This window comes from Leptinotarsa decemlineata, unplaced genomic scaffold (genome assembly GCF_025532065.1).
Source record: "Leptinotarsa decemlineata unplaced genomic scaffold, Ldec_3_MD MMD2_tig00026328_RagTag_RagTag, whole genome shotgun sequence".
NCBI lineage: Eukaryota > Metazoa > Arthropoda > Insecta > Coleoptera > Chrysomelidae > Leptinotarsa > Leptinotarsa decemlineata.
This window is the reverse complement of record NW_027412688.1, coordinates 20,328,007-20,352,820: the sequence shown is the minus strand read 5'-3', so window position 1 is coordinate 20,352,820 and position 24,814 is coordinate 20,328,007. Positions and strand designations below refer to the sequence as shown.

General features: G+C 33.2%; 2 protein-coding genes across 2 annotated transcripts in view; both read left to right on the top strand.

Moving 5' to 3' along the window:
* The first annotated feature begins 442 nt into the window (after positions 1 to 442).
* On the top strand, positions 443 to 11,066 carry LOC111518161 (uncharacterized). The gene is made up of 2 exons (XM_023174521.2): positions 443 to 814; positions 10,564 to 11,066. Exons 1-2 carry the CDS (start codon positions 506 to 508, stop codon positions 10,885 to 10,887), a joined length of 633 nt encoding a protein of 210 aa, XP_023030289.2. The 5' UTR covers positions 443 to 505; the 3' UTR covers positions 10,888 to 11,066.
* Positions 11,067 to 15,198: 4,132 nt separating this feature from the next.
* Positions 15,199 to 24,814, top strand: part of LOC111518166 (L-2-hydroxyglutarate dehydrogenase, mitochondrial) — a 28,266-nt gene continuing 18,650 nt past the window's right edge. Inside the window, exons 1-2 of the mRNA XM_023174527.2 lie at positions 15,199 to 15,461; positions 22,610 to 22,788. Coding sequence (XP_023030295.2) covers positions 15,346 to 15,461; positions 22,610 to 22,788 — 295 coding nt within the window. The 5' untranslated portion in view covers positions 15,199 to 15,345. The remainder of the gene's footprint in view (positions 15,462 to 22,609; positions 22,789 to 24,814) is intronic.

Genomic DNA, 24,814 nt, shown 5'->3' with positions numbered 1-24,814 from the left:
GATGGATGGTTTGAGAAAGGTCGCTTATTTTGGAGGGATACTTTCCCCCCCTATTGGTAAATGGAGTTCGTTTCGAATTTATATTTACATGATATTACTATTTGACATAACGTGTTACTGTTATTGGATTTTCGGAATGGCTACCGACTCAATTTTCGATCCTTTCACGATTATGGAGAAAATTTTGGATAACATCTCGACTTTCTTTCTGAGTCTGTTCAATATTTCAATAATTCTCTCGCAAATGATCAACTTCCATAGAGCTACCCGATTTTTTGATACTTTAGAAATGCAAACAAAAAATGTTGAAGACAAAAACATGTTTTTATGGTTTAAGATCATAATTCTTCAGTTACTGTGCATTGTTGGTTTCTATGCAGATTTTTGTGCTTATGATAACTTTGTACAATTAGTCAAATATTATTTTGTAAGATATCTACTTTTGCTGCGATATAATTTCACAATCATCGTTATATCTGATATTATAAAACGTTTGGATAAAGGTATGAAATACTTGAATGAAAGGTTCAATATCATAAAATGTTTAGAGGAAAACATGAATAATTCTGATAGAGAAAGGAAAGAAAAAATCACCGAAATAATGAATACAAAAATGATGATTCACAACATGGGTGTCACTGTAGATGAATTTAATACCATATTTGGAAAATCCATGTTTTTTTCTGTGATGTTCTCTATAATTGACATAGTATATAATACATATTTAGGATTCTTTTACACGATTTTCTACGATGATGAGTCAAGGAAAATATATACGCTATTTGGCACTGGTTTGTGGATTACAGTAATAACAGTAAGTGTTTTCAAAGTTATTTTTTTTACCAATGATTTTGTACGCATGAAATGTATTTATGCTTTTGGTAAATCTAAAGTGAGTCATACATGAATGTATGACAGTAATGAAATAATCAAAATAACAGACACCAGGTGATACCAGACTTCACATTCTACACTGAGAAAACTGTATAACGATATTCAAGAGAAATATAGTCGTTAAAAGATTACAAACTTCTTGCACTATATGTTACACTAATAAAATATTATAATCCAAGAAATAAAATCATAACTATTCAGAATAACTATATAGAAATAAAGTTATCATAAAAATATACAATATACAAAATACATATTTATTAGTTTCAATCATAGGTACTTTATCTAAAAATGTTTGTTACATACATTTATTGTACCTCATTGAATATGAATAGGTAGGTTGACAACAACGATTCTTTGTTGAGAAAAACATTTCAGTATTCCTCATAGGAGGACATTGATATTGTATCAATTATCATACAATATATTAGAGACAGAAACTTGCATATTTTCATTTCTATATAATTACGTTTCTAGTAGCACATTTCGATATTTTTCAAGGAGTATTTTGTTTTAGTTTCAATCATCGCTTCCCGCTGTCTGTCCCTATGTGTGATTAGATCTTTAAAACTAAGCAACGGATTTTGATGCAGATGCGGATTTTGATGCCGGCAGTAATGGCCCCATGCAGTACCGGCCGAGGGGTCTGCGTTGCGTGCCTATAAATAGCGCATCGAAGGCTGCGCTTCGCCCTATGGCACATTATGATTAGAAGCGACCGCACGCGTTCATATGTATATTTAGTATCATCATAGCACCTGTGCGGAGCCAGGGCGGTTCGCTAGTATAATATATTTGAGACAGAAAGTTGCATATTTTCATTCCTACAATAATACTTCTTTAGTAGTTCATTTTGGTATTTTTTCCAAGAGAATGTTGTTATCAAAACAATTCCCATACAATATATTCCAGACATAAAGTTGCATATTATCCTTTCTCTATGGATTTGTCTCCCTGTATGATTCAGATCCAGATAGTGCTGTTACGATCTGCTTTAGAACTCATCCGCGCCAAGAATGGCGCTGACTACGAAAGGGAAAAAAAGGACTCCTCGTCTATTGGCTATTGCTTCGCATTTACCAAATCCTATGCTGTAGATTTTTAGGGGAAGTTGCATGACTCACTCAAATAATTCAAACTTCCAACTCTTGTTTATGCATTATTGGTCTCATGTGTATGGTATAGCTGATTACAAAGAGGGGCAAAATTCAGTTGCATGAAATGTACAGAGTAACCAACAAAGAACAGCCGCACTTCGGTCAGATTACCCCATCAGATTCTTCACCAACCCCAACGTCTGGGTTCAGGATGAACGATATGGTGCCGTTAGTGACTTCGATACAAATCAAAAAGAAGAACAGTCATGAATAATAAATGCAAACAGCATACATGTGTTTTCGACACATTGATATTCAGTATGTTTAGTGTGTCTACTGTGTTCTGTACAGGTTATATTGATAATTCCCCAAACCACTTAGGGAAATCATGGTTAATCGCAATTTCTTCTTTCATGTAACGTAGCAGAGTGAATCCACCTTTCATATTCTCAACGAAAAATATCTGGTCGAAGCATCATACCAATTTACCACTTTATCTAAATTTCAATTCAACAAATTCAGTTTGTATGATGATTAGAGAAAACAAAACCGGGTTTGTAAGCCTTGACTGAATGGAACTTGTGGTACCAACTATTGTGGCAAACATCATCTGTGGTATATATGCGTTGACCGTAAGGACTGAGATTATATCTCGAAGTTTTAGAAACAAATGGCCTACAAAAATTCACAGGGTTCTATTCGAAATTCTCAAATTGGGTTCATTTGCGGTTAACCCTGAATAGATTTTCGAGTATTTTATCATAGAAAGTATCAGCTTCGATCATCTATAATTTCATTTTGAATTTCAAATTTCGTATCTCACGAATGATGTTGAATGGTATCGTGTACAATTATCTCGTTGTGGAATAAGATGACTGACAAATTTTTTGATGAACAGCTATGGTACTTAGAGAGACATAACTATTGCTTCCAATTGAGCGATGAAAAAAAACATTTTATTCGATGATCATCATAGTGAAATTCTCAGAAATATCTAAGTCGAATTTCCCAATTCAAACACAAAAAAAAAATATTTTCTGTAAAACTTCATCACATTTGTTCGTATTTGCGTCTTCTATAACACATATAATTTTATTTTTAACACGCTTTTATCAGTTTCACTTGTATGTTTGTTTGTTTGTTTGTAAGCAACTCCTTTGGACTCGATTTTGATTAACTTTAAACATACTAATTCATTATTCTGATCAGGATAGCCAGGATCGAATAATTTCCTCACACAGTCTCTGTGTGAGAGCAAGTGCGACAACCACACTGCCTGCGCATGTGTATATATTTTATATTAAAACAAATGTGCTTAAGATAGCAAGCCAAACTAAAAAGTGGAAAATAAATAATAGTTAAAAAAACACGCTTTAATAGCAACCCAAAACTAAAAAGTGAAAAAAAATTCGAAACAAATTTAAAATTTATTTCAACATCGATATATAATAAGTCCTATGGTTTGATGTAACTTATGGCTTTTGATAAATCTGAAAAAATTCATTTACAAAGAAACTTAATTTTATTGTAAAAAAACGTATTAATACTTGGTGAGGAGCTGATTGCCAGATTGGGGCCATAATAAAAATAAAATTTAAAGCATCCCACGCTTTTTGCAACAAAATTAATTTGTTTGTAAATAGATTCATTCTAATTTCAGACTTATTAAAAGTCATTAGTTACATCAAGTCATAGGACTTATTATCGATGCTGAACACAATCTTAAATTAGTATCGAATTATTTTTCATTTTTTAGTCTGTGTTGCTTTTAAAGCGTGCTTTTTTAGTTTTTTTAAACTATTATTTATTACTAGTGAAATACGTACAATATTTGAACTTGAACTGAATAATTTCAAAGAGAAAAGTGATTCTATATAGCTTTTTTTTTAAATGAGCACATAATATGGTCACCATTTTTTGCGTCCGACGTACAGTTTTCGCACCAAAAAAATCATTCAATTGAACTTGGCGTAGAAACAATTTAGAAAAATTTTCAAAATATGATATTGAAGCAATCCAAAATTAGAATACTAACCCAAAATCCCTCTGAATCAAGCGATTGTTTCGAATAATTTTAGAAGAATTTTTATATGATTGTATTGAAACGCGTATTGGAAATGAAGTCTATATTAATTAATATTCTATAGCACTGAATCACGAACCATCTAAAAGTTTAGAGTTATGTACAGATCTCAACAATTCTAGATAGTATCCATCCATTCTATAGCCGGTATCCAATTCTTGTTTAGCGTCCCTATACTTTTTTTGTCTCCGAAATCGGAAATAGTAACTGCGCCTCTCCAGTCCGCCCCCATTGTTCCACTTTTTGTCAATTCAAATTGTTCTCACTTCAACGAGACAGGTCACCTATCCAAGCTCAGCAGTCACATGCATAGCCGTAGCCAGGGGGATCAAGGGGATTGATCCCCCCGAAAGTTTTACAAGCAACGGTCATCCAAAAATTATATCAAATACAAAGATTGACTTGTTTAAACATCACAGGAGCCATGAGAACAACACCAACCGCGACAATGGAATTAATCACTAGTCTGTCCCATTTGGACCTGTACGCTAAGAAGGTTGCATTAATGACCATGTTACAATTGCGCACGGCTGGTGTAAACCTCGAAGTAGGAATGGGTCAATTGAGGCTGAGCCTATGGCGAGAAGCACTCACTGTGCTACCTCTGCTGCAGGCAACCAGAGATGCAATTGAGCCCAGGTTTGTGTTTAATAAACCCTAAAAAATACAAATAAAACAGAACACGAAGTCAGGTATTACAAATGCAATACGCATATATACAGACAGCTCAAAAACCAAAGAAGGCTCAGGATGTGAAGTGTACTCCGCCTAAGGATTAAGTGGGGAATGGGAACTGGCTGGTATCTCAATTGCCACAAAAACGATAACAATCTGCACTGATAGCAGACAAGCACTATTAGCCTTGAACAGACAACGTGTTGCCTCAGGGCTAGTAATAGAGTGCCACCAAGATTTAGCCAAAGCCTCGGTAGATGATAACATTATCCTGAGGTGGATTAAAGTGCACGACAGGAGTTGAGGTAAACGTATTACCGACTATTTTGCCAAGAAAACGGCTGGACTAACAATTTTAGGACGCAGTGGCACATACGGCCTGATGACTTCGACAATTGCGGAGCTAGCCAAACGTTACACCCATGCTCAATCCCTAAAGATATCGAATGGAAACTCCACAAGCCAGGAACGACGAACGGTTTAGCGTTAATGTCAATCCACCGCTGCTGGAAAAAATGAAGAAATTTGTTGTACAGCATAAAATGCATGCATTTAGAAACTTGAGTTTCTAACAAACTGACCATACCACACAGTCCCCTACGGCTCTGAGGAATGATTGATTATCTACAGCCACCTACGACTCTAAAGATTGTTTTTCCACAGCCCCCTACGACTGTGAGGAATATATTTGATAGACAAGAGCTTCGGAAAGGATACACCGAAATATGTCCCGTGAGGTCCAATAAAATTATCATAAAATGCATGTTGATATGTAGAAATGGCTTTTTCATCAGTTTGGACTTCCATTGTCTAATATAATATAAATTGATTTGAAATCCCTATAAAAAATAAAAGGATTTACCGCAAATAACAATTTTATAAAAACAAAAAACTGAAATTACAAGGAAATAACATACAAGCTACAACCAGAAAATAAAAAATTTAAATGTTAATAAAAGCTGAAAATTAAAAAATTTTATTAACAGAAATGAAAAATAAAAATAAAATTAAAAGATTCCAAACCAAGTTACGTCACGACGTTTCGATTGTTAGTATCCACAATCGTTTTCGGGTGATAACTGGACTTATTCCTTCGAGATCTGACTATTTATAGGTCATTCGAGTGCTTTCATCTGTCCCCTCTTCCCTCTCACCGCTTCATTGGTTTTAGCGGGAGATTAATGAAAAATAAAAAATAAAAATTAAAAGATTCCAAACCAAGTTACGTCACGACGTTTCGATTGTTAGTATCCACAATCGTCTTCGGGTGATATCACCCGCCGAACCACCCAAACCAAGTTACGTCACGACGTTTCGATTGTTAGTATCCACAATCGTCTTCGGGTGATATCACACGAAACGTTGTGACGTAACTTGGTTTGGAATCTTTTAATTTTCATTTTTATTTTTCATTTCTGTTAATAATATTTTTTAATTTTCAGCTTTTATTAATATTTTAATTTTTTATTTTCTAGTTGTAGCTTGTATGTTATTTCCTTGTAATTTCACTTTTTTGTTTCAATAAAATTGTTATTTTCGGTAAATCGTTTTATTTTTTTTAGGACTTTCAAATCAATTTATATTATTTTATACAATGAAAGTCCGAACTGATGAAATACACCACGAAACATTGTCAACCACCTTCAAACGAACGAAGAAAAGGCTTTCTTCGTTCACGAAATATCTAGGGTTATATAGGAAATAGGATGATTTGAATTTTTTCCAATATGTACCTAAAACTAACCTACTTGACTATTTGCATATTATCACCCTTCATAAATATAAAACAGTACAGAAATAAAAAATGCCGCTCTTCCAGATATCATTCTGTATAATTTTATCAAGGATTTCTGTCTATTGGTAATTTCTCAATCAAACCATCTCTTATAGATTTTCATAATTATGATTGTAAAATAGATAACTGAAATACCTCATTATGCGATAACAATATGCATGTGGAAAATGAGCATTTTCAAATGAATTAAATATCAATCAAGCTTGTGTGCAATAAAAATGAAACAGTTCCGTATTTATAGTTTTTGAAAACATTACTCTGGAAATAAATCGATTGTTGAAACTAACAGGACTGGCAACAACAAAAAAGTTCAATTTCATAATTATCCATAACATCTTGAGCACAATTTTATAACTTGTAGATTCGAAAAATTATCAATATCTATTGAAAACGCTCTTACCTACATCACCAGAACAAAAATGCTGTCTCTCGTTGCGCGATTTGCTAACCAAGTTAAGACTTTTCAAAAAGACTAAGATTCCAAAATTATAGTTCTTCCATTCGAACCTGTTATGTTTCTGATGTTGATTAATAGACAATAGAACACGTTGAGGGAGGGGTTTCTCACCGGCCATGACTGAGACCGGCAGGTGCATGTTCTCTCCTACTTCCAGGTCACTACCACTCTCGGAAGATTCAACAAACACATTTGACACTCTAAGTTAAAGTTACTTCATCCAAATCTGTTTCGGTCACATTTACATTGATATAAGATATTGGAATGATTCAAACTGATTGTTTAGTTTGATTTTCTACCTAACAACTTCCTTCATAATTTTTTTAATATTTTATTTTCCGGATATCTATGTTTCAACTAATAAATATGCCGTTTCCATAGCATTCCAGTTTTTGTTTTCACGATGTATGTCTTTCGGCTAAGAATTTCAATAACTACACCCTCGCACCAACAAGGCATATTTTCTCAATAATCACGAAAACACACTTGAAAATTTATATCAAACTAATTCCTCGATAATACGTATGTTGGCGAAGCTGATTTTCTTCACAATTTTTTCCGTTGAAGGTAATAATGCATCGAACTTTGTGCGAATAGTACGCCCCATCAAAATTTTAGAAGCCGTTTCTCCTGCTGTGGAATGAGAGGTCCTATTGCTGTACTAAAATGAAAAAACGATTTATAATCAAGCCACTATCTGAAATTTCATTATCGAAACGTCCTTTATGTATGGCGTTTTTCATAATTGTAATGCCAATGGATTGGTTAAAATTTTTGAAAAACTGAATATGAAAGTAGCTTTCGAAACTGCACGTACACTTCAACAAGTGTTGGGCAATCCGAAAGATAAGCTGACAAATAAGATGAAGTCTGAGATTCACGAAATAAGCTAAAAAGATTGTGATAAAAAGTATGTCGGTCAATCTGAGCAGACTATATTATCTCGCTACAAGGAACATGTTTCACAAATTCGGTTTCATAAACCGTAAAATTCCAGTGTTGCTCAACATGCTATAGAGAATGACCACAGAATAGTTGAGGAATGCTTCAAAGCGTTGAGATCTGTACATGACAATACATTTTTAGATGTCTTAAAAAATTTGAAAATCGAAAATGTGGAATGAGTTCTATGAATGGTGACAAAGGTCCCATACATTACAGCACCATTTTCGCACTTCTACGTAATCACAAGTAGAATACGAATAGTCATCAGTCAGGTAGCAAATAACATTAGATTGGTAGTAAGAATTGATTTGATGCCCCATATTATGTATCGTCTAGATACGTATAAAAATATTAGGATAGTCATTGGAAGAGAAGTATACTAGTCATCTTCTAATGATACTAACTTAATTAGCGAAACGCGCGTCAATATACAGTACTTTTGTTTTGGTGAAGGAAAAGTGTTTTCAATACATTAATTTCACGCCAGAGGTTCCAAATTCTATTAACCATATTATCAATATATTTAGAGTTATCATTTTACTGGTTCATGTTAGAGAGTTTTTTGAAGCTATGCATCAATATAAGTGTTTTGATTGGCTTCCGGGTTTTGCCGTGGTCTATTTCGGTTATAATCTCCAAACGTTTCAACTGCCACTGCGGTAGTCATCTTCAGTGGCGTAGTCGAAGTACTCTTTCTGATGTATCAACTTGAGTTTCAGTTGACACGTCAAGAGTTGTAATGGGATGTTAAGAAGACGTATATTATGCTACAGATACAATTATGGCATAAATGATGACAAAGAAATGAATGGAACTGAGATATGTTATATCTGAATAGTTGCTTGTTATTTTCGCCAACCGTTTCCACATAGTGAACTTTGTTTACGTAAACACAGACAAAACACCGAAACCTTTTGATCTTTACGCCTGCCGGCGGGACATTTTGTTGTCGACAAAAACAGTCGCCCGCGACACAAAGTCTTCCAAATGTTTTTTATTTTGACAACTCAAGTTTTTGTTTCGTAAAAATCGACACAGTTGCTGTTTTGTTGTCGTTTGGTGGAAATCCGACTTTGAAAAAACATTAGCTTAAACGGCCGAAGTCAAAAATCAAACGAATAAAATTCGAATTGGTATGCTATTGTTGAATGGAACCAAACATTTCGTCTGCTACTGCAGCAGAAAACGCCGGTGGTAAATGTCTGCAAGGCCGGATTTTATATCTTGAAGTCTCTGCAACTACTGCCGTTGCCTGAGACTTCTGAATACGAGTATAACCTAGCAGACTAAACGTTTGTTTCTTTATGTTTCATTCGAACACGGTCTACCAGCCCGGATTTAGCATTTTTAATGATTTATATTTTAGACACTGGTTCAATCAGGCTTCACCAGTTTCCGGCAAATCAATCTTAGATACTTTGTATACGGAATCCTAATTGACGAAACATTTTCTTGACTAATTGTAATTTTGAAATCAATAGTTCACTTCATATTCTGGAAGTTCATAGCAATTCGATAGACATGAAAAAATGATATCCATAAAAGTATCCATGAAATATTCTAAATGATTGAAACTTATTTTTCATGTTTATCATATGAAATAAGAACTCTTTCTTGTTAAAGTTCAAAAATTTCAAAAAACATTAGATGAACTAAATTTTTGATCACCATGTTCCTCTTCATTGGATTTCTTTTTATCGATATTCTTAAGATATATTCTATATGACATTCTCATGTGAAGTCGAAAAGTTAAACATTGAGCTGTTGAATGTTTTCGATTACCAGTGATACTCATAAAATGAAGAACAAGTATGAGTATTTGTATTATCATATCGGCGGACACTTTAAGAAATACTACGGCACTAGAAACTTCGAAGATAATTATTATTTGTGCTATTTCCGTTGAAATAAAATTTTATAGTGAATGAATCAATTGAAACCTTCTCAAATCGATCTTTGTGCTATGCTAGTATACACAAGTTGGTGATATAACAAAAAATGAAAAAATATCCAGATCTGTTTTGGAAAAGATGTTTTTGATGGGCGCTCTGAAAACAAAGAACGTCATATTGAGAACGACAGTCTAGATAAAATACAACAAAATCTATTTTTTGTTACACTTAAATATCGAGTTTCTATCACATATCTTGATAATTTTATGAACTATTTTTTTTATCGAATAGAAATTAAAATATATTTTGAATAACTGAAGCAAAAAATTCATATTTCTTAAAAATTATTCTTTGGTAATTTGATTATATTCCATTATTACGAAAAAATCACATGTTATAAAAACTAGGAGAATCAGCAGGCTGTGATTTCACTTATAATTTATTGCAAAATGAAATTTCGTAAGTTCAAACAATGTTTTCCAGTTGCCTGATGTGAAAATGTCAAAACAGTTTCATTTCAAAGATGCAAGTTATTTATTTTCCAATGCATCATCATGTCTAATATAATTTTTTGATGGACTTGTTTTCCCCAATATATTTTATGAAATTTATGAGCACATTTTTTGAAAAATTTCATTTTGAACATTTTTTAAAATCATGACAAATTATGTAATGATGATTATAAAATATATTGAATGAATAATATATATGCAACCATTTTTCAGGTTTCAATAATACTGATTTCTGTCGCAGGAGAAGGTTTGGCAAATGAAGCTAGAAAAACGCCCGTTATATGCTATGTCCTTCTGAGCGACATTCCTGGAATTCCAAAAACTGACTACCAACGATTATTGAAAGAAGAACTTCTTTTGATAGCTAAACAAGCGAACACTAGAAAATTATGCATATCAGCAGCAGGGTTTTTTGAAATAAATTTGGGAACGATTGGATTTATTTTAGCCAGTGTCATTTCAAACATCATTGTTGCCATCCAATTTATTCCAGACAAAGAAGACATGAAGAAATTGGTGGCGACAAAAAATACGTAAAACAGTCAATATTTGAAAGTCTTCTAAAACATCCCGATTTTTTCTATTTTATATTATTTCATATCAAAACATTTTAAAGTAGGGATATAATTATTCATATTGTCAAGACAATATATATGACATTAGAATAAAGTAGATTATATAATAAAGATTGAATCAATATAATGACTTTGTTGAGGTGAGACACATATGTTGAGACAATAAATATTTAGAATGAAAATTTGAAACATTTTGAAACAGTAGGATCTGGTTATATTGCATTATACAGAGTGTAACTGAATAAGTGTAAAACATTTAAGGAGGTGATTTCTCATCGAAAAAAAGATAGGATCTTTCCTATAAAGAAACTTCATTGGAACATCCCTTGTTAAAATACAGCCCCTTAAAGGGGGTACATAAAATTTGTATAGCAATTTTTCTCACAAGCACTGAAAAAGTTACAATATTGAAATTAACCTGACGTTTTGTACTACCAAAAAGACACTTAGCCAGTAATTTATTTGGTTTACCCCATGTTTGTAAGGGGTGTAGAACGCAACCCCTAAAATTTATTTCCAATGTAACTTTTTGCTTTATTATTTGTTTACCATTTAAAAATGTATTTTCGATAGCCTGTTTCATTCTAAACAAAAAATGTCTCTTGGGTTTTTTGCCTAAAATAAACCAGTTCGCAGCAAAAAATTATTTTACGAACAACTACAGAGATACTTCCTCATGAATGCGAAAATACGAAACTAATCTGTCTACCAGGTCGCTATTAGCGATAGTGACAATTGAATTGTTATGACGCTGGCAGTTTGTGAATTTTCGAAATTTAATCAATACTAATTGTGTGTTGTTGTTCTGTTCTTAATTTTTTACTTTAATAATTCACTTGTTATTAAAATGGCATACACAAAAAAATCATATACATGTACAACTTTCTCGTCAATTTAATGTTCAATTTATTGTTTTTCGCTCATTTTTACTGTAAGTATGATTTGTAATGTTATTCAATGGCGAAAATATTCACAACTCATTGAATTAAAGGCCCTGAAGAAGCTTCACATTAGAAGCGAAAGCTTGGCAAAGTAAAGTAGAGTTTGATTTTTGATTTTTTGACTGAGAGACCCTGTTAATCTATTTTACCGTACATTTCTCCAGTCGCTAAGATTATCCATTTTATATATAGATATATATATATATATATATATAGATATATATATATATATATATATATATATCTATATATATATATTTCAACAAATGAAATATTTCATTTGTTGAAAACTCAATATACATATATATATATATATATATATATATATATATATATATATATATATATATATATATATATACTGTGTCCGTAAAGTATGGAACAAATTCATTTTCAGCTAAACAGGTCATTTTAAGAAATAATCCTGAAGCACGTCGATTTTTGATGTTAATTTACCGTATTTCAAAATAATAATCTAATATACCGGGTGAATTACGTTCGATTAATGACGTCACCGTCATTTTTTTAAATGGAACACCCCCATTTTGTCTCAACTTTTGAATTACTTTAGCTGAGCTGATTCCAAAAATGTATCACATGTTGATTCCAATTGGTACAGGGTGGACAAAAATACAGTAGTTGTGTGTGTGCTAATAAAGTAACGCGTAACATTCTTTATTAGGTAAATTAACAATATTATCAAAAATACTTATTGTCTAGCGGACAGAATATGCTGGAATACATGACTTTATATTAAATGTTCGAACTGCAGCCCTTGCTGTATTTGACAGTAACCCAAACGGTGTACAAATTCTTGTTGAACCTTGTGTATGGTTTCTTGCGTAATATTGTTTATTTCTGTTCGAATTTTCACTTGTACATCTTCAATATTTGCTGGTTTCGTTTTATAAATAACATTCTTCAGATGGCCCCACAGAAAATAATCCAAAGGATTTAAATCTGGTGACCTCGCTGGTCATTCAGTGGGTCCACGTCTACCAATCCACCTGTTCGGAAAAATTTCATCTACGTACCTTCTAACATCTACAGCATAATGTAGAGGTGCACCATCCTGTTGAAACCATAAACTTTCATCAAAACCTCCAGGATTACGTCTGCTGGGGAATAAATTACGTAAAGTAGGTACGAGATACCCCCTTAAAAACTCAAGGTACTTTGCCCCGTTTAAATTACCTTCGATAAAGAAGGGTCCAATGATTCGATTTCGTACAATTCCAGCCCATACATTTACCTTTTGAGGGTATTGTGTATGATGCTCACGCATCCATGGGGTTTTTTTTTGCCCAGTATCTACAATTCTGACGGTTAACCTCACCATTTAACGTGAAAGTGGACTCATCAGAAAAAATAATGTTTTGTATCAAGAGAGGGTCTCGGTGACATCCATCATTTCTTCGCAAAATTGGAGTCGTCTATCAGGATCATCTTCGTTTAATTCTTGCACAAGTTTGATTTTATAAGGATGCCATTTTTCAAGCTTCAATAGTTTGTGTACCGTTGTTTTGCCAACACCGATTTCGCTATTAACTTTACGAACAGAAGTGTGCGCATCTTCTTCAAAACTCATCTAATGATGTATCAGCATTAGCAGGGGGACGACCTGATTTGCGTACATTTGCAACCGTACCAGTTTCTCGAAATTTCATTTCCAGCTTACTGACTGTTGAACGCGTTATAGGTCTTTCTGGATATTTATCATTAAACAAATTGCACACTTCCATCTGAGTTCGCGATCTGTCTCCATACCCAATCATCATAAGTATTTCAATTCTTTGTTTTACTCTCAACAAATTGCACACTTCCATCTGAGTTCGCGATCTGTCTCCATACCCAATCATCATAAGTATTTCAATTCTTTGTTTTACTCTCAACTTCATTTCTACTTCCAATTAAATCCAAGCAATCATTCGAATATTCACGAATACCAAAAATATTGTAGTACTAAACTGTCACTGAACATCAATAAATTACTAAACAAATAATGATATTTCACAAAAAACTAGACGACTATGTTTTTTATAAATGTAGATAAGAAATAATTTCTTTCATATTCTGTCTGCTAGACCACAAGTACCAAACATGTTTGGAAACAGCTCATTTTTATTACTCTAAACATGTAGCAAACTACGGGGTGTTACATTTAAACCAAGTACTTATCTATTTATTTTTTGATTTTCATGGAATTATTTTCCAGCAGCTTGACTGCATTAACCTTTCTAGATTTTATATCATTTCTAGAAACATGTGGATTTGTTTTCCGATGGCATTTCAGGTTAGCTTCCCAAATTTCTGCTACCGCAGTTGTCGGTTGATTGGTCAAAACACCAACACTGACATAAAAACTTGGCAAGTTGACTTGGGTGTCACACCAATAGGTGGTTCCACTTATGTTTCGCTTGCGTTTACGCAGCTATTTTTATCAAGTACTTTCTTGGTTTTTTCTCATTTTGTCTTCAATCGAGGACCGCCTGCCCGGTACTGACGATGCCCAATAGGCTGAAACAGCTGTATACCGGTGGCTCTTAAATTGAAATCAATATGGGAATGATCAAAGAGTACCTATTTATATATATATATATATATATATATATATATATATATATATATATATATATATATATATATATATATATATATATATATATATATTTTTTGAGTATTTCAATATTAAATTCTACATAAAGGATTTGAAGCTTTATATCTTAATTTATAGGAGATATAAAGCTTCAAATCCTTTTTGTAGAATTTAATATTGAAATATATATATATATATATAAATATATATATATATATATATATATATATATATATATATATATATATATATATATATATATATATATATATATATACGGAATGTATTCGGAATCACACGTTGAAAGGTAAGACCTCGTTAATCCTTAGCTCGCACAAGTTTCGACTTCTGAGGATTGTCGTTCGTAGGTGTGCGACAGCTGGTTAACGGAAAAACAGATTTTAAACAGACAGGCTGTCATCAGGCTGATTACATTTCTGTTACAGTTTTGGTATATGGATTGTTCATTTCCCGAGATGAAAATGTTTCTACTTTGTTGTAATTAAATGGAGCATCGATGAAATCAGTTGAGTACCAGACAGCATTGCTGTCTGCAAGAATTATCTCTATGAACAAACTTGTACAAATGTCTTTAGGATGTAATCTAACGTTCATCAATATCTTTCAATAATGATTATGTTCTAAATTTTCACATTTTCTGGAAATCAAATATAATTTAATCTCGATTACAAATAAACCTACTCCCCGTTGTACGCCCGTGGTTATCGATCAAAACATTCCGCCGGCGTATCTTTCATTACCACATCTAAATATAAAATTCACATGGTTCCAGTAAAGTGGCAGCATTTCTCATGAATAACTGTCTGAATATACAAGATACCTGAATTTGTGCAGTAAGCATTTCTCATCAGATTTGTTTGTGATGTCTTTACAAAAAATTAGATCAATCAGAACAAGTGGTTGGGCGCCAATATGTACTTGGGAATATTCCAAGGCTATTTGTAATCGGCGGAGCTTCTCGAATTTAGGAAATGACAGGTTAGTAGAACATACATACCTACTTTCAGTAAATTTCAGTGAAGTAATATCATCACAGGTTAGTTAATTAACAGTCTCCTATCGATTACTTTCAATTACTTCCTTCGCTTTCATCAATGTCATACGAAGTGACTATTATTACGGCTCCGGTTATTATTAAGGCACCTGTGTAAATTTTTTTGTACAACCAAAGATACAGGGTGTAACATAAGTACGTGAAAATATTCAATTGACGTATTCCTGAGGTAATTTTAAGAAAAAAAGTCTATATAAACTTATTAAAATTAAATTTTTAATTCCTTTAAAAAAAATGACTTGCAAAAAATGAGTTATTTGCACGAAATTTGGTACCCGGGGTTTTTATGACGTGGAAATCATAATTTCGTATTAATTTTCATGTAACATCTAGAGGGCGCTGCGTACGCTGTCGTTATTTATTTCAAATTGCCGTTTATGAATGTAAACTTTTGGTACTTTTCATGAAAAAACCTAATTCCCGCATCTTTTCCAAGTCAAAAAGGTACACTTCCTCAACAACGCTGGAGGTGATCGTTTTCAAGATATTCACAATTTTGTATATCCATGCATCTTACTAAGCTCCTAGGGCGCTGAGCTCGTCATTTATTTCTACTCTTCTATCATTTCAGGTATTTGCTGTCGGTGGATAGATATATTTTCAACCCATTGGGCTTCAGCACTTCTGTGTTCTTGTTCATTAACCGACTCATCCCTCGAAGCCAAACTAAATATTTCAGATTGAAGATCTCGCTATGACAAGTACTGCCATTTTCTTTTTCTTCCAGCTCAGCTTTATGTAACTCTTCTTTCATCTGAAACAAATGTAAACTATTTTTTATTTTCCTTTTTCAATTCCAGATTTCTTCGTTGTTTTTCTATTTCTATAGCTTTTCTCTTCATTTCCAAATCTATAGAACTTCTAGGATTCTTCGGGAACATTCAGTGTTTCTAGAAATTTTTGAGCATACCTACTTTCGATTTTTGGTCATGTCTCAAGAAATTTAACTTTTTCACAACTGTTCTCTTGAACTGGCCATTTGAAGTTGCTAGAATTTGAGAACGATTTGCCTTGCCAAATTGGTCGGGCTAAACATAATCCATTGATAGGCTTCGATTCAAACCGGCACCAAGTCTTTGGTACTTACGCTGCTCCATATCGTGATCACGTTGGGGTCACTAATGTTATTCTTTCAGAAGAATTGATCAACTCAAGCCAATAAATCCAATTTTAGTCAAGAAGGAACTTTATTGACGTTTTTTACTATTTTTCAATCTTCAATTGACAAATCTTGTTTTTACAAAACAAATTAACACAAAATAAACATACAGAATGATAAATAATGAGGAAAAATCCACAAGTATTTTTTGACAACTACATTTCCTGCCGATTGACAGGACTACCATTTAGAAATGTACACACACCAGTCAAAATATAAAGTCTCTGAGTTGATTTTTTCTCGTATTGATAACAATAACTAACAATATGGATTTCCACGAGTGAATATTACATGACTGTTGAAAAAAACGTCATTTATGTGACCGCTTTTTGTTGGCTAACTGACAAGTCCCATCTTCGAACCAATCACAAATGGCCATAATCATGACTCACTACCTTTGAGGCCAATCACAGCTTTGTTTGAATCATTTTCGGTACAGGTGTAGAATATGGTGGGGAAGCCGATTTTCAAAAAATTTTCATTCAGAATAATCAGAAGATGATTCGCTTCGAGAGACAGTATTTGGTTTTGGTGGGAGAAAGGTGTTTTTAATAGAATCATTTTATGTTAGAGGTTACAATTCTACCAATCAATGTGTTCAGATATGTTGAAAACAATATACATCCCTTCGTGAATACAAATATTCTTTTATTTTTGACACTACCGAATAACACAAATCAGATTCTCCTCATTAATAACTGATCAAAATTGATAATTTTGTGCGAATTCCAACATAATGCTCCTTTTTTTACGCCCTGCAGCAGGGGGCATTAGAATATTCAGCCAGGTGGACAGGCACCCGTCGAATTAAGAGAACTCCTAAATGACGAAGAATCCGGTTGAATCTACAGAAGAGATGAGCGTCGACTATACGTTGCCAACTCTCCTCCCAGTAACATCGCACCAAAAACTCTTAACAAAACTAGGAGGCTCTGCAGTGCAGGTAGGAAGTGACTCATGAGCAGGACATCTTATAAATCTGCCTTGCACCAAATTCTTGAGCAGCAGAATCAGAATCTGCATCAGGATAGGAAACTAACTCTGAGCAGGTCAGCAAACACTTGCGCTCAAACGATGATTCATCCAAACCGAGACGAAAAAACACTGCGTAGTTGGATGTAAAATGGACTTACAGATGTCCTCAAATGGGGAGGTTGATGTGCTAATTAAAGTGGAAATCTTGTACCTTAGACATCCGACAAACTCAAAATCGAACGATATTCTTCAGTATGCCAATATGGCTGTCGTAGAAGATTTTTCAGAAAATGATCCACAGGTATGATTCTAGAACAGAAAATTCCGATTTAGTCACTCCTGGATTCTTAGTTCTCCAACTCTTGACCAATATTAGGGAAATGCAGCCATGAGAGGAAGTCTTCCTAAAAAGCGTCACAGGAGACCTATTTCACAAGCCATGCATTTATGTTGTTACCTACCTAACGAAGGTTTTCGTAAACTGACCGCCGATAAGGACCTTACTACTAGATTCAAGAAAATGGTCAATCAACAATGGTCAATCAACTTTGTAGTGAGTTATTCTTCATGAGGCCCAAGTAGCAAAGCACATACTCTATGCCTGCCCCGCTAAGAACCGGAACAGATTATCAGCGTTTGGCAGTCCCACTTTTGACATCTGACCTAAAAAATCACTCACCAAATGAAATGGTCGGCTTCGTTGAAAACCTGGATGCATTTAATCGAGTGTGAAGTGTAACCCCGATGATGGGTTCGAACTCTAAAAATTTAAAGCGGAAGATACTTTCTGAGAGGAATATTTATTTCCCAAACGAAGCCGACATTGTAGAAATGCTAGGCTTGTATAGAGGAAACCAAAAAAATACCTTGATCTTTATGTTTATCAGTTTTGATAGGGAAAACTATAGCCAAACTTAAAATTAGGGCAGCCGCTGTCACCATTGAAATTTAGAAATGGAGAATGATACTACTAGATGTTGCCTGCAGAAGTAATCACCCTCCAAAGGTTTGGCTTAGCTTCTCCTTATCAAATAGGCACTGTTTCAGAATAGAAAACTTTTTCACTTAAGTCCTTCCAGGCGCTTTGTCATGATATGCCATTGATACCTCTTATATGAGCTTTTCCTAGAGAGTTCCCTTATTTTATGTGAGATATGAATATACTCTACGTATATTAACCTGTTTCTCCTACCAGTATAATTACCGGCAATAATACACCGTATTCAAATTTAATAAGTTTAATAAAAAAATATGAGAATTGCAAAAGTTACAAATATGATGTTAACGACGAAATAAACAAAAAAAATGCAACCATCAAAAGGAACACATTAACCTAGTTAGACCATAAGAGAACGCTCAACCGGCATGCGATTGAATATTCATAAACATGCCTTTTATTCGACAACTCTATATGATACAAGCTATTTAAATGAATGTTCACCCACAGTATTTCAATAAAAGTATATGGTTAGCCACCAGACGAAAAAACCCTAAAACTTTCTTACAAATAGCTCTCTCCCTCCGTTTAACTGTAGGTAGCGGCTAATCCTTATGTTTTACTGAATTTAACACAAGACACCAAAACTAAATTTCACTCAGTTAAACTGGCAAACAAAAAGGAAAAGAAAGAAAAACCCAGTTTTTCCCCAAACTCCCAAAAGTACCTCGAATACCACACTACTCGGATAACTCGCGATTGAACTCTCGTTTGCCCCTTTCTTTCGAATAATTTATTAGTTTTCCGACTTTATCTCTCCACAAAAAAATTCTCCTCCCATTAGTTTTTGTCAACTTGCCCTTTCGACGACCCAAAATCATCGACGGACACCTCTCGACTTGCCTAAATCAAAACCCCCTAATTCTTTGCACTCAAATCGACCTTTCGAACGACCCAAAACCACCGACAGACACCTCTCGACTTCCCGTCAGCCCACTCTCCCGCATTCCATTTCCCGTGACCCATTTTTCCCTAAGTCAGCGGATATTTCCCTTCTTAAAATTAAATGGCAAGTTACGGCCCATACATCCAATCAGAAAATTCAATTCTATCACTTAGGTCTTTCGGTCGCTTCGTGATTCGTTAAGTATTTCGGCCATCTTTAATTTGTTTTTAGCATACCGTTCCCACCTTATCGCTGACTTTTCAAAAAACCCAACTGTGTTTCATAAACAAAGTGTCTTCAGCTAGCAATAATAATGAGTTTTTTCGTCTGGCCCTTACAAAGTAACTATGAATGAACCCACTGTATCTTGTGGTTGAGAAATATGTCTTTAGCACGTACAAATCATATATACATCCGTTCAGTAAGATATCGTTTTCTTTTGGAAATCTTCCAACATTTCACGATTTCCCATGAACTTCAATTTTCCCTATTTAGACAAATTAAAAATTAAAAATAAAATGCAGAGCGTCTTCTCATAAGGCGAGCTGTTACAGAAGGATGAGTGTGAAAGACAATAAACGCTACTTCTCTTCTCATTCTACTCATCTTCAGGGATATAGAGATAAATGTATATTTTACTAACGTACTAATCATCAGAAAATTTTATCTTAAAATTTAGGTACTTGAAAAGTAGCTTGTTCGATTGATGACCTATTTATTTTGTAGAAATTTATATTAAATATAGAATAAAGAAAATAACTTTTGTCTAAGTAACCAATAGATCAAGTCAAGACAAGTACTCATTGAGTACCTACTTGTCTTGACTTGATGTATTAGTTACTTGGAAATGACCTAAAAACCGAAACCGGTCGTAACAAATGATAAACTTAGTAGAAATTTAACAAAAGTTATTTTCTTTTTTCTATGTTCAATTTGAAGAGTAGATTAAAAACCCTTCTATGAAACAAGTTCAATTGTAAACAGAAAATGAACTAATTTGAAAGAGTGTTTATTATAAAAATGATAAATATTCATTTGATCAAGTCGACATTCAAGTACGAAACCTTTTCGAATCGAATTGCCGGTATATCCTCTCACCAGTTATTCAAATTTATAATAAAAAGATCGTTCATTATAATGATATCTAAAGCATGTTCAAATATTTGCACATATTTAGTACCAGAGCATCGAATTAGCAACATTATCGGGTTCGTAGACACAACCGTTTATGAAAATGGATTTATATGAATGAAAGATAAGGGATATATTGAAATGTGAACTTCATTGCGGTGCAGAGAAAAATTTTACGGGTATATATTTAATCATTCAGTTGATAATCTTTACTTCAAATCCGAATCGTTTTCTTCTGAAATCATCTCCCTCCGCATTCATACAAAGTGAAAAAAATTTAATGATGAGTAATTTCTTTAAACAATTAACTTGCTTCAAATTAGCATTAACATACCATCTAATATATAAAAATGAGTTGCTGTTCGTTAGTCTTGCTAAAATTCGAGAACGGCCAGACCAATTTGACTAATTTATTTGTGGAAGTCCTGGGAAGGTTTAAAAGGTAAGTTAATATGGAAAAAAATAATAATAATGTTTTCGGATTTGTTTTTTTCGGGAATAGGATAATAATAATAATAAAACAGCTGGACCAATTTTTATGTTTTGTGTCTTTTTGTTTGTTTGTTGCCGACCTAGGCCCCGTCCGATACGCCGCCCTTTTTGAACAACAAAATTATATATATTTTGATTCACAATTGTTATTGAATAAATGTTTCATTTTATTCAAATATAATTGATAAATAATACAAAACAAATTTTATTAAACTGTAACATAATAAATAATAATAATAAACATTTTTCTCAAATAATAATGTATTGCTCAATTTGTAAATCTCTTCTTTCTGGCTTTTGTCGGAGCAAAAGCATCAACTATGTCTTCGTAATCAATTTCTTGAACTAGTTGAGCTTCAATAGACAGTAATGCCAAAGCATTGAGTCTATCTTGGCCCATACTTCTTAATTTCTTAATTAAGATTGAAACATTACATTTAAAGAAAATAATCATTAATTATATAATCAATTCCATCAAAATACTTACGATAGATGAACCTCATGAACGTAATCATTACTTGTAAATTTCGTTGAGCTTGTCATAAAATTAGGGATTTTGGATTTTTTTTTAGTAAACTTTCTTTTTTTTTAAGAATATTTTGCTTTTCTTTTACGATATTGTGCACCTCTAATTTTTTTTCGATAACTACTCATTGTCGATAAAAAAATTTATTCAGGACCTTGACAACTTGTAAAAAAAATGTCTAATTTAATATGATAATTAAATGTTTCGCACACACAATCACACACACAAACACAACTAAAACACTTGAATTAAAAATTATCCATCGAAATTTTTTTCTTATACTTATAATAATAACACAATATATAAATGATTATTTATTTATACATAACCTGTTTTATGCTTGAAGAAGCTATTGTATAGGGAAACATGTGTCGCGGTTTTCGTAAAACCCTTAGAGTGAAAATTATACAATAAACTGTATTGATTAGTTTTTTAATATGGATTTTCATCAAGTATCGGCTAGTTCTATTCAATTGCTAAATTCGTTAATGAATAAAACACGTTTTCTGTTATTTTATGACCATTTAGGTGCGTGTGTATAAATGAAATAGAAAATGTAGGAAACCTGAAAACAATGTTTTAGTTTTAATGCAATATTTCACCTACTATTATGGAATTTTAGTTCAGTACTTATTCAATATGGATGGAAATGTGTAAATTTTCCAGGGTGCGAGAGAGGAAAGTGCAGAACAAAAATGAGTATTGCCTTGGAGTACCTTATAAGCATCGACAGTGATCAAATCGTAATGTTTTCTGGTGGCATCTGGTATAGAGAAGTTGGCTAGTCATATTATCATATGCATTCCGTTTTAATGTGAAATAACTTTTGTATTATATGTATTATCAAAAAATAGTGAATGCAAATAAAAAATTATGTTTGTTTAACCCATAATAATTTTTTTTCAGCACAAATTACGATGTGGTTGTAGTTGGAGGTGGCATAGTAGGGGTAGCCACTGCCCGAGAAATGAAGGAGCGGAATCCCAAGCTCAGAATGGCATTAGTTGAAAAGGAAAATAAACTAGCCGTTCACCAAAGTGGACACAATAGTGGTGTTATACATGCTGGTATCTATTATAAACCAGGTATGTATGGAAAAAGTTTTAGTTTTAAATTTATGTATTAAAAATGTATTTATTGAAGACACAAAATGGCACATTCATTTTGAAAGGGGTATATTTTTAGGAGAGATTATTCATTGGGAAAAAGGCAAGTTTGTATCTGAAAGTAACTTCAGTGCATAATCTTCACATCTTTGTGAGAAACTTATTTTGAATTCAGTTGCTCTCTTCCTGGAGATTAAGAAACTTTTTTACCAAAAACTGAACTCTCCTAAAAATATACCTCTTTTAATTTAATCAAGATTCCCATGTGTGAATGCTATTTTCTAGTTTTTTTTGGCAGTGTTCTGTAAGTTCTTATTAGTGACGTTTCGTCTACCATTAAAGGTGATGTAGTAACGGTCGAAATGCCCGAGTTGGTGCTCGAGTTGCTATTCTCTTTGTTTCGAATGCATTACCTACTATCAATGCCGTATTAGCAGCGTAGCAAGAGTAGCAAATGCTACGGGCCCCGCGACTCGAAGGGCCCCGCGGTCCAACACCTGTCTGACCGTGAAAAATATCAATTCAGATAAGACTGTAAAACTATTTTGCTAGACTATGCTTCACTGCCACCTAAAAATTTATAACTAGATTTCATCACGTTAAATCTTATCTGACATTAATAATAATTTATATTGTATAAAAATATATTTATTAGATGAAAAATTAATTAATCGACACGTTTTTAAGTCTATAAATTAACACGTTCATGTAAAAATAGTTAATTTTTTTAAGTTAATGTCTTAATGTTTATGGTGTTGGAAACACAACAACTTCCAATGAATATTTTTTTTGGTAATACTCTTGAGCAGACCCCTTTGAAAATTGCGTTTCATTACGGTTTAATTATAATCGATTACTATATAAGGTAATATTTTTTTACGCGCAAATATTTTAAGTGCGTGTTCGGGCCATGAAACTGAACAACTTTTCACAATGAACTTATGTCGAAAAATTGAAACGAATTTTCGGTCTCCCATACAAAATTGCCGATCAGCTGATTAATTTCCTATAGGAAGACGAAAATTTTGCATCCTATGTTTCTTGACGAAAGTTGTTCTGTTTCGTGGCCCGAACACACCCTTAAAATATTTCTACTTAAAGAAGTATGACCTTATAATATAAGGTAATATATTATATTATAATATCTAATTTATTTCGAGAAAAAGACGAACTGTTAATTTTTTTAACTCAGTCATGATCTCTGGCTGCTTGATTTATTATAAAATATAGAATAATTTCATGAATGAATATAGCTGACCTTTTTTTGAATCGATTATCATATCGATCATGTTTCGAGATTATTGAGAGCTAGTGACGGAACTTTGCCTATTAATTTAGAGCAAGATGTTTCATTGTAGGTATAGTACCTACCACGAAAAACGTTGGTATCAAAATATGCAACAATGATTTGAAATTTTACCACATTTCTAAAATTGAGCGCTTTCCACACCAAAAGTTACGCGTTGTTTTACTTGCACAGCACTACACGCAAGTTGACAACACTGCATAACTAACAGGGGAATTCCCTGATATTATCATCGAACGAGCTAAGATTCTATCGAATATGAAACAATAATAAAATGCTGTACATTTACGTTTGGCACAACATAAAAAACTTTTGAAATCACATTAGATGTGAGCCATTCTTGAGAAAATTTGTTTTGACACTGTTTCGAGTACTAGCTACGTCCAATCAATGCGATCCATATTCCCAGATATTGAGGCAAAAGCCAACGATATGACCGGCTATGAAGAATATCAGCAACAGACTTCAAGACGGTACAAGCTGAATACAGAGTACGACCGTTTCACCGGCTCTATTCCAGTCGACAACTTTGTTGAAAATAAAACACCTGGACAATGTGTTTATTCTGATTATTGATAACTACTGTCTGCTTTATCTGAACATATGGAAGCATATCATAAAATTTCTAGTGGTTTTGGATTATTTTGACAGCTATAATCCCTTACAAGAGAAGAGATTTTGGAAAACGCCTCAAGTATG

Excerpts from the sequence above, each read along its gene's own strand:
- LOC111518161 (XM_023174521.2), top strand. The coding sequence starts at position 506 with ATGAAATACTTGAATGAAAGGTTCAATATCATAAAATGTTTAGAGGAA. Across the intron at positions 815-10,563 it reads TGTGGATTACAGTAATAACA|GTTTCAATAATACTGATTTC; the intron begins GTAAGTGTTTTC and ends ACCATTTTTCAG.